The sequence below is a fragment of the Dipodomys spectabilis genome, unplaced genomic scaffold (genome assembly GCF_019054845.1).
Source record: "Dipodomys spectabilis isolate Male_0828 unplaced genomic scaffold, ASM1905484v1 ptg000365l, whole genome shotgun sequence".
Lineage (NCBI taxonomy): Eukaryota > Metazoa > Chordata > Mammalia > Rodentia > Heteromyidae > Dipodomys > Dipodomys spectabilis.
The window spans coordinates 7,767,355-7,778,413 of record NW_024871042.1 but is presented as its reverse complement, the minus strand read 5'-3'; the positions used below and the strand labels follow the sequence as shown (position 1 = coordinate 7,778,413).

At 50.9% G+C, this 11,059-nt stretch overlaps 1 protein-coding gene across 1 annotated transcript; it reads left to right on the top strand.

Moving 5' to 3' along the window:
* Positions 1-8,207: 8,207 nt before the first annotated feature.
* Positions 8,208-10,798, top strand: Thbd (thrombomodulin). Its single transcript, XM_042666525.1, has one exon. The coding sequence runs from the start codon at positions 8,574-8,576 to the stop codon at positions 10,308-10,310; it is 1,737 nt and encodes a 578-aa protein (XP_042522459.1). The 5' UTR covers positions 8,208-8,573; the 3' UTR covers positions 10,311-10,798.
* The last annotated feature ends 261 nt before the right edge of the window (positions 10,799-11,059 follow it).

Here is an 11,059-nt window from a genome sequence, read left to right as displayed (position 1 = left end):
TGGGTTTCCTGTGCCTCAGGGACTGAGACTATGATTATGGGAAGGAAAAATCAGGCCAAAAGTGGAAAGACCAGGAAGGAAAAATAGGTTAGTAAGGATGTGATTAGAGGCATGGAGACTGTTTCACTTATATTTTGTATTTATTGAACAACTGGCCTTCTAATGCCATGCAAAAGAATCCTCTGCAGAGCTTGCTCCCACCAGATGGCCAGGTCCAACCCCCACAGATTCTGATCTGGATGTCTGGTTAGGGCCCAGAAATTTGCCTTCTGACAAAATGAGGAAAATGTAAGTCTTGACCCATTCCTAGACATAATCATGAACCACTGGTAGAAGACAAAGGAAAGAGCTAACTTATACAGAATGCCCTCTGAGGTCCTGGGGTTGACCAGTTGATTCCTTCTCCAACATAGCTACTCCAAGAGAGTGTGTACAGCCAAGTCTTTAAAACCTTCCCATTGAAGATCAGAATCTGATGCAGAAGGTGTAGGGTGAGGCCAGGGCTCCTGTATTCCTTTAGCAAGTTTCCAGGTGAGGTGGAGGCAGCTGATCAAGGATCACAAATCCAGGAGCATGCTTTCAGAGGATGCCTGCATCATTTAACAGAGCCACCCTCTTCCCAAATCAAGCCTCTTAGTGCACCAGAGGCAGAGATACACCAGCATTCTAACACTGAGTATCTATATCTTTGTTATCTTCTACTGAGCCCAGGAGACTGATACTTTTGAGTGTAACTCTCTACTCTTTGGGAAGATCCTAGGTAAGCCACAGAAGCATCAAAAGTAACAAGAAGAAAAATAGGAAGCCAAATATTCTGTTTTCAGCAACTGATTAATTCTCAATGCAAGGCAATAGGTAGAGAGCAAAATAAAAGAAGGCGATATCCAAGCTCAAGACCACAGCATAAGAGCAGGGTGTACACGATGAGAAAATAAAGAGTTAGAAAGTTTTTCTGGCCTATTTCAAGTTCTGAATTTACTCATTGTCAGCTGTTTGTGTTTATCCTCCTTGCAGTAGAACCAGATGGGCTTTTCAGTTTGCACCATGGTGGATGCTGCCAACATTATCCTTTGCAGCTGCTGGTTTCATGGTTCTTCAGGAGCCAGCTGATCCTCAGAAACAAGCAGGAAACATTCTTCTCCAATGTCTGTGACATGCACATAAGTTTGCATCTCATTGCTCTTTATTCCTTAGAGGCCCTTCTAAGGCACTCCGAGAGACCGTGCTTTGCTGTGTGTCCTGACAGCCCCTTGCAAAAGAGAGTAAGCCTCATGGCAAAGTCTTCCCTATGTCTCTGCAGGGTCTGGCTTCAGATTGCTTTCAGTAAATAAGATATCCCTAATGGCTGGGGTGTGTACTGAATGCCTTCCTTCCACCTTGAAGCCCCCATGGTGGCTGGGCTGGCTCTGGAGGAAAGGAAGTTGGGTCTGAAGCTTTCTCAGTGAGGAGCCACTCCCTTTCCCTTCCCATAAAGCAGAGTAGAGCCTTGGTCACTCATTGGCTTATGGGTGTCTGTGGGATTTCTGAATGATGCACTCAGATGTTGGAAATATCTGATTCCAGAGCAAATGCACTCCTCTATAGCTCTGCATAATGGCTTCACTCTCAGAAGGCCCTTTGGCCTAAGTGGAAAGTGTCCCCAGCTAGAGCTGTGAAACCACCCTACAGCTTTGTGCACACCCACCCAAGTTGCTACTCTGAAGTTTCCAGTCCTGATAAAGTCAGATGTTGATGAAAATATATTGTCTGAACCAGGGGACATCTACCAGCTGCTGAAAGCATTCAGTTCAAATTTACTCAACAATGGCTTGGATGGAAAACAGGGGTCTCAAATATTGACCCATTCTCATCATTAAGTTGTAGGGAGATTTGTGATATGATAGTAGACAATCAGTTTTATTGATCTTTGCCAATATCTCTACAAAAACAGAGCTGAGTGGTTACAGAAAAGAATCAAGGGCCTGTAAAGCCTGAAATGTTGACACTGGTACTTTACAAAAACAATGTGCCAGCCCCTGCTTTAAGACATGTGCAGAATTCCTCCTGATATTGGGGTCCTGAGTACTTGTACAGCTTTGCCTTACACTTTTTTTTTTTTTTTTTTTGCAGGGGGAGGGGGGAGGAAGGGGTCTGTCATGGGGCTTGAACTCTAGGTTGGAGCACTGTCCCTGAGCACTACCACTTGGACCACAGTGCCACTTCTGGTTTTCTGGTGTTTAATTGGAGATAAGAGTCTCACAGACTTTCCTGCCTGGGCTAGCTTTGAACTGTGATCCTCAAATCTCAGCCTCTAGTAGCTAGGATTACAGATGTGAGCCACCGGAGCCTGGCTGCCATACACTTTTTAAGAAACAATGGCATGTAGCAATGAATAGTACATGGGAAAATAACATAGAATGAAGATAGCACAAATCTATAGACTGCCTGTCTGGATCCATGGGATGAAATCTGATCTCTTGAGAAAAGTAGGTTTGCGAAAACAGGTTCACTGAGCCCAGAGTGTGCAAAGTCTCAGATCTTCCTAAATGTACAAGAAAACAACTTTCTGGGGAAACTTGAGAAAGCATATGAAAAGCAGTAAGCAAGGGGCGAATCAAAATAGCTCCTGTTTTGCATATTGCTGCAATAATTAGATTGCATGCCACTAACCACATAGCTTTGAACTCACCAGTTTTCAGTTGCTCAGAAGTCAAATCATTGTCATAAAAGATAGTCTTTTTCTCATGAAACGCATGCTTTTGTAGCAAATAAAAGAAATACAGATGAACCTGTATTGTCTTTTATATGTAATGTTCGATTTTCTTTTTCTATTTTTATTGGTGCCAAAAATGTCCTTTTTATCAAGGGTCTTTTACCTTCTCCCTTGGCTTTTTTGATCCAAGATAGAATTTTAGTTATTTGAGCCACACCTCCACTTCCAGCTTTGTGCTATGCTAGTTAGTTGGAGATAAGAATCTCATGACAAATTATATTGTATTCATAAACTGCTTTGTTAAATGACAACTCCTTTGTACAGCCTTCGCACTAGCTAGGATAACAGGTGTGAGCCACTGGTGCCTGTCTAGCCTATTTTCCAAACTAGGGGAACCTAGTTCCATAACTGTCTATCTAATCAATATAGCAATCATAATCCATTTGATGTATTTATGCAAATAAAATGTTCAGCTTTCTGATTTTTCAAGATTAAAGCAAACAATAATGCATATATTAAAATGCGTGTTTGTTTCCTTTTCTTAGCTAAGTAATTAATGTTTTCTGCACAGGCGTTGTTCTAATTGTTGTTGTTGTTATAGAAGGAGGGGGAGCTTTCATTGTGACATTTCCATGCCTGCACACAATGTTCCCTGGTCAAACTCAGCTCTTCTCTCCCTCTCTCCCATAACCCCACATCCCTTGCTGTGCTTCCTTTTTAAGTTGCTTATCCTGTGTGCATTTGAGCCCTCAACTTGATACACAGGAAGTGCTGCCAGCAATCAAAGCACACTTGATGTTTTTCAAGTAACGCTTTTGGATTTCTTGGCTTCCTTGTAAGGAAGGAATTGCTGTCTTCAAGGACAGAGAAGCCTTTTCAAATATGCATTGTGCTTTAAATTAAAACGTAATCTTCTGTGAAGAAATACTATATCAAAAATAAAGAGAGAGTCTAACTGGGCATAAATGAACCTTGATGAAAGATAGGCTTCCGTTTGGCCAATGGAGACAGCGTTTTCTCCCACATAGCTGAGATCACAGATGTGGGCTACCATGCTTGGCTTGTTTGATTGAGGTCAGTGTAGTTTTGCTTAGGTTTGTGTTCGACCATGATCCTCCCCATCTCTGCCTCTCAAGGAGTTGGGATCATAGGTTTGAGCCACCCATACCTGGCTTAATTTTGTGGTTCTTAATCAAAGGGAATCATTAACTAAAGTGGGAAACTGTCACATTTTAATCTTACAAATCTCTGAGACTTAGCATATTTTGTCCTTCTAAAACAAACAACAACACAACAGTGAGTCAACAGGACCTGAGACTGTCAGCAATGGAAAACATAGGTATTTCAAACAACATTATAGCTGTTGCAGATCTATCAAAACATTCTTCACATTGGTAACCACTTTGAAATGGTAGGCCTTGTATATGTGTGTGTGTGTGTGTGTGTGTGTGTGTGTTCTGTTTCCAGGACTCAAACTCAGGGCCTTTCGCTCCTCATCTGGTGTTCTACCACTTGAGCCATGTCTCCAGTCCAGCATTTTTCTGGCTAACTGGAGATGGAGCCTACAGACTTTTCTACCTAGATAGACTTCAAATCCAGATTCTCCAGGTCTCAGACTGCTGAGTAGCTGGGAATACAGGTATGAGCCACCAGCACCCCGCTGAAATGGTGGTTTTTAAGTGATACCCCCACAAGATTGTGATTTCAGACATTCATAAAGAAGCCCTGTTTAGTCTCACAATTTTGCGTTTATAATTCTTTAATGACAATTCAATACAAAGTGTTTCCTTTTCAATTGTATATTAAGTTTGATTTGGTGTTTCATGACATAGAGATGGAAGCAGACCAAAAAAAAAAAAAAAGGGTGCCTGGCAGAGGAAAAGCCATGAACTGTAGACTAGAGCTGAAACCGGATGAAAGCATTTCTCTGACAGGGAACAGAACTTCCCCTATGACGCCCCGTGGAGACCTGCAGGACACTGGTCTCAGAAGCCTGAGTGAGAAGGTGAGATGAAGGCTCTGGGTCCAAATCCCACCGTAGCCTCTTGAGAGCATTCGAGACCACAGCAGAGGAGAACACAGTGATGAACATCTTCAAGGAGGAAGGGAGTAGCAAAGAGCTGGGTTTTTCCAGCAGGTGTTGACAGCATGTGAGGGGTGTATCACCTAGGCAATCGACTGCAGGAGACAAAGAGTGGGGAGAGGAAAGAAGCAGCCAACAGTCAGGGGTCCAAGTGTATCACATGCGGGAGCAGAGAAACAGAGAGGAGGGCAAAGAGAAAAGGGAACTGATAAAAGCACAAGGTGAAAAAATGACATCCAAGTGTATGGTTTCAAACTGGGAGGAGGAAAGGCTTTGAATGTTGGAACATAGAAAGATTAGGCTGGGGATGGAGCTCTCTAGGACATCCTTAGATGCCCCAGTTCCCTGCAAGAGGAATGAGTGAGGTCACCAAAGGGTAGGATAGACAGAGCCAGATGAGGACTCCAGAAAGAAGTGTGTGTGAGGGTGGGGGGTGGGGGAGGGAGCAGAAAAGTGAATACCCTAGTGGGTGGGCCAGGAAGACCAGAACTGCTGCCTTGAGATGCACAGGGGAGGGAAGCAAGCCAGCATGTGTTACCACAGTCATGGGAGAAGTCTTGGGAACAGTGAGGACCAGTGCAGCCAATGTTCAGAAGAATCTGGAACATGAGTACCAGTTCCTGGGCTTCGTTTTTAGGCTGTGATGGCAGTAAGACAGTCAGCAGCAGTAAACCAGTGTCTTCGCTGACCTGCAAGAGTGTCAAGGTCAAGGGGAGTGGGGATGTGTCCTCCACAGAGAGGGCTTGGAGCATCCTAGAGAATCCAAGCCATGTGTGAGGAGATGTAGATAGGGAGTAGGAGGAACAGGCTGGAACAGAAGTCAGAGGATCTTCAGTCAGTGGAAGAGTCTGCCATTAGTTAAGAGGAAATGGGCCTTCCCAGAGGCAGCCCTGGAAGGCAAAGGGGCTGCAGGCTGAAGGGCAAAGGTTAAGCGAGGAGGCATAGGATAAGAGTGCCTTTGGGTGGTGTCTGGGGGTGTCCTGCAGGGGTGGCCTAGAGACTGCCACACCCTCAGACCTTGCTAGCTCTGCTCCCATTCAGTGGCTGTTCTTGTTTCTTTCTGAGATGGAAATAGAAGAGCCTCCTCATACAGGGTTGGGTTCAAGTTTCCCTGGCATCATTGAGTTCACTGTGGACTCACAGGGGGTGGAGGACATTTACCTACTTCCAAGTTGTTTCCTTGGGGCTCAAGAAAAGCCAGAAAGGACACCAAGCCAAAAACGGTGGTGTGGGGGTGGTGGTGAATCAGCTAAAACCCCTGCAATATTGGGACCCATCTCATTCTTAGAAGTCCCTTAGCCTTTTTCCTGCCTAGCAGGCTCAACCCCCCTCCTCTCCCACCCCCAGAATGGCTCTCAGCTCTCTCTCTCAGAAGGGTGCCATTTCCTTTAATGCTCTGATGTGACAATCTTGAAATTCTTAGTAAATGAACAAGGGCTCCACACTTACACTCTACACTACACAGTGAGTCCTCTCCAGCATCTTGTCACGTCTACCCACCAGGGAACGTTTCCCTTTTTTGTTTGTGCCTATCTTGGGGCTCAGACTCAGTCACTGTCTCTAAGCATTTTTGCTCAAGACCAGTACGCTACCACTTGAGCCACAGCTCCACTTCCGACTTTTTGGTAGTGAATTGGAGGTTAAGAGTCTCATGGGCTTTCCTAACCCTGGCTGGCTTTGAATCAGGTTCCTCACTCAGCCTCCTGAGTATCTAGGATTACAGCCACTGGCGCCCAGAGATTCTTCCCATTTGGGGAGGGTTTTTCAACAGTTCCCCCAATAGAGTTCCTGTCTATGTCAATAGGTCCTGGCTCCCCTGATTGGGGGGATGGGGGGCGTGGGCAGCGCTGCTCTCCTGTCTAGTGCTCTTTCCTTCCCCTTCCCCAGGGAAGGCGCACCTCACCAAAAATACCTGCATTCCCTGGGGCCCCCAATCCCCCCCCCCCCCCCGCAATCCCTAAGGTGTTCTTGCCCTTGAGCTGGGACAGCTTTTAACAGCACAGAGCAGCACTCAGCCTTAGTCAAGTTCTGCGGGTCCCAGATCTCTCTCCCATCGTGGCTAGGCATCAGAGAGTAGGGAGCTACCCTCCTACCTGCTTCCTGTCACTTTCCCACACCCCATCCTTTTGGTGGGTGCATCAGTTTCCTGTTAGTTACTAAGTCCGGCCTCTACTGGACCAAGGAAACGAAGCCCTCAGATCAACCATGAAATCCACGCTGAGCTTCTCGTAGCTGAGTTTCTGGCTCCAGGTTCAGTCATCCACCTCCTCCGCCCCACCCCACCCCAGTCCACACCCCAGCTTTCTCTTTCAGCCTTGCAAGTTTGGAGCCCTCCAACTTCTTGCTTTTCGTTTGGCGTTCAGCAGCGACACCTGCTGGCGTTTGGGCGGGAGTGACGAGTTGACATAGGGTGGCTTTTAGTCATTCTTTTAAGTTTGCCACTCTCCGCTTGGTTTTGAACCCACCCCTCCGCATTCCTGGCAAATGACTAACCCGATAACGTCGAAAGTGACCGCTTCCCACCCATTCCTCCCAGCTCCTGCTGATCCACGGCACCGCCCTTCACCAACAACGGCCCTTCACCAATCGCAAGTGCTATTTCTGTGCACCTCGGTATCCTTTCGTCCTCTTCAGAAGGAAATCGCCTGGAAATCCAAGGAGAATCCAACTGGGGTCCACAGCGCCTCCATGCGGGGACTCCCTGACTATGTCTTGTGGGTGAGCATCCCGAGCTCACCGACACGCCCGCCCCCACCCGGCTCCGCAGGAATTCACCTACCACCACTCGGGACGAGTGGCAGGATCTCAGAGCCCAGACAGGGTTCGCGCGACTTTCGCAGGCGACGATGTGGGGGTGTGGGCCTAAACCCGGGACTCGTCATCCCTAGCAATCCCTGAACTGGAGATGCGTTGTTGGGAATAGGTCAGTCCCTGTCACTTGGCTCTGACGTCATTCCAGTTTCATCCAAGTATCGTCTGGGACCAAGCACCGACCAGAGTTGGTCCAGTGCCATGGCTCTCCTCTCCCCTCCCCTCCTCTCTTCGTCTCCCCTTTCTCCCCTCCTCTCCCTTCCCTTTCTCTCTCCTGTACTGCGGTCTTTATTGCAACTGATTGCCTAGGTAGATCCCTGCTCCTCCACTGTCATCTTCGTACCTAGCAACCCCTCTCCTGGAGTCCTGCAAGGATTGAGCACGACCCCATCCCACCCATTCAAAGCCCTCTTCTAGGTTTCTGCTTCCAGAGCCCTCCTTGTAATTCAGGCTTTCCTTAAGGGGGTTGGGGGAAAACAGGGAAGGAAAGGGAGTTCAGGCATCGAGGAGGGGCTGCACATGCGGGCCCCCGAGTGGCCAGGGCGCGAATTGCCTTGCTGACCCAGACAGTCTCTTCCCTGGAGGCTGGGACGGTGGGGCCCCACCCGCGGACCTCCCTGCGCCCCAGCGGGGGTGTACTCATCCCGGCGAGGTGATCCTAGCAGGAGGGCGGGCACAAGGCGCCTGGAGAACCCAGTAATCCGAGAATGCAACCTCAGCCCGTCCCACCAGGCACTTCCTTCCTTTTCCCGAACGGCCAGGGAGGGAGGGCCGTAACATTTATAAACTGAGCTCCGGCTGGGACCCGACATGTCAGAGGCCGCCTAACCGCGACTGTGCGCCGCAGCCGGGGAAGTGTTTGGGCTGCGCTGGGAGCTCGCGGCTGTCATCAGCGGCGTCTCTCCGTCCCGGTCGGATTCTGACAAAGTCACAGCCCTCGAGCTTTCTCCGGAGCTGGCAAGCAGCAGCCCCCCTGCCCTGGACAGCATGCTCGGGGTTCTCCTTCTAGGTGTGCTGGCACGGGCTGGTCTGGGGAGCTCAGGACCCATCGAACCGCAGCCTAGTGGCAGCCAGTGCGTGGAGCACGAGTGTTTCGCACTTTTCCGGGGCCCCGTGAACTTTCTGGCTGCCAGCCAGGCCTGCGAGCGGCTTCAAGGACACCTGATGACCGTGCGCTCCTCCGTGGCCGCCGAAGTCATCACGCTGCTGCAGAGCGGCGACAGCAGCGTGGGCCCGAACCTCTGGATCGGTCTGCAGCTTCCACAGGGCTGCAGTGCCCCCGGCAATCTCGGGCCCCTGCGCGGCTTCCAGTGGGTTACTGGCGACAACCATACCAGCTACAGCAGGTGGGCGAGGCTCGACGACGGGGCTCCAGTGTGCGGCCCGTTGTGCGTCACGGCGTCGGGGCCAGCGGCCTCGGTGCCCGGCGACCCGATCTGGGAGGAGCGCCAGTGTACCGCGGAGGCCGATGGCTTCCTCTGCGAGTTCCACTTCGCAGCCTACTGCAGGCCGCTGGAGGCGAATCCCCGAAACCAGGTGGCCGCCCCGATCTCCAGCACCTACATCACCCCGTTTGGGGCCCGCAACGCGGACTTCCAAACGCTTCCCGTGGGCAGCTCCGTGGTGGTGGAGTCCCTCGGCTTGACATTGGTGTGTTCGCTGCCGTCTGGATCTGCCTCGGGGCGCTGGAGTCGGGAGGCACCGGGCCCCTGGGACTGCGGCGTGGAGAACGGCGGCTGCGAGTACGCGTGCAACACCAGCTCGGGGACCCCCAGCTGTTTCTGCCCGGGTAACCTGGGCCTGCAGGCGGACGGGCGTTCCTGCACCTCACCCCCAGTGCAAAAGTGCACCGACCTCTGCGAGCACTTTTGCATCAGTAACTCCACCGATCCAGACTCCTACTCCTGTATGTGCGCGACGGGCTACAAGCTGGCAGCGGATCAGCACCAGTGCGAGGACGTGGACGATTGCATACTGGTGCCCAATCCGTGCCCGCAGCGCTGCGTCAACACCAAGGGTGGCTTCGATTGTCTTTGCTACCAGGGCTACGAGCTGGTGGACGGAGAGTGCACGGAGCTCTTGGATCCGTGCTTCGGATCGAACTGTGAGTACCAGTGCCAGCCCGTGAGCCAAACTGAATACCGCTGCATCTGCGCCGAAGGCTTCGCGCCCGTCCCGCAGATGCCGCACCGGTGCCAGATGATCTGCAACCAGACGGCATGCCCCGCGGACTGCGACCCCCACAACCCCGAATACTGCGAGTGCCCCGAAGGCTTCATCCTGGACGAGGGTTCTATGTGCACCGACATCGACGAGTGCAGCCATGGAGGAGAATGCCGTAAGGGGGAATGTCGCAACCTCCCCGGCTCCTTTGAATGCCTCTGCGGGCCCGACTCCCCCTTCGCCGGCCAGATCAGCACCGACTGTGACCCCATCGTGGTGAATAACAAGGGGTACGAGGACGGCTCGGGGGAGCCCCCGTTCAGCACCAGGATACCTGACTCCACTTTGAGACCCCCTTCCGCCGGGGCCGTGCATTCGGGCGTGCTCATTGGCATCTCCATCGCCAGCCTGTCCCTGGTGGTGGCCCTTCTGGCGCTCCTCTGTCACCTGCGGAAGAAGCAGAGCACTGCGCGCGCGGAGTTGGAGTACAAGTGTGGGTCACCTGCCAAGGAGGTCGTGCTGCAGAACGTGAGGACTGAGCGGACGCTGCAGAAACTCTGAGGAGGCGCAGATGTTGCCCTGGCCTCTCCTCCTTCCTAGGGACTTTCTCTTCTCCCTTGGCCCTCAGCTTTTTACTCTGTGGTGACTCAAATGCACCCTAGATGGCGTGGCACCTGGGGAAGACCCGGCTCCATCCTCCCGTGTAACTGAGGAGGGGGGTTTCAAAGGAGGGAAGTCCCAGCCTCTCCCATGATGCCACTCGACAACTGGGCAGAGATGGCAAGTTTATACTAAGACGCGGCCTTCGAGGTGGCTCGGGCCAGGAAGGGTGAGCAGGATTGGTCTGTAGCTTTGGGGGCAGAACTTGACACCACGATTAGTGAAGACCAAGATATTTATTTTTTAAGCTATTCAGTTTTTTTTTATTCCTCTTTCTCTTGTTTTTTTCCCCCTACCTGTATGCCTCCAATACCCACTTTCCCTTCTTCTTGTCCTTCTTTCCCTGCCCTCTTCCCTTTCCATCCCCTTAATCCCTCTCTCTTCCTTCTCTCCTCTCCTCCCCTCTCCTCTCTCTCCTCCCCCTCCCCTTGATTTCCCCCTCCCCTCCCATGTCCCCAGCCTCACTCCTACAACACCTGACCCTATTTCTTTCCTCTAAGTTGTCTTTCCAGGCAGAACTTCCATGTCAAAGAGAAATAAAAGCATGCATACACACACCACACACGCATACACACACCACACGCATACACACACCACACGCAAACACACACATCATTGAACTCATTTACTTGATCACCAGCATTGCTAAT

Excerpts from the sequence above, each read along its gene's own strand:
- Thbd (XM_042666525.1), top strand. The coding sequence starts at position 8,574 with ATGCTCGGGGTTCTCCTTCTAGGTGTGCTGGCACGGGCTGGTCTGGGG.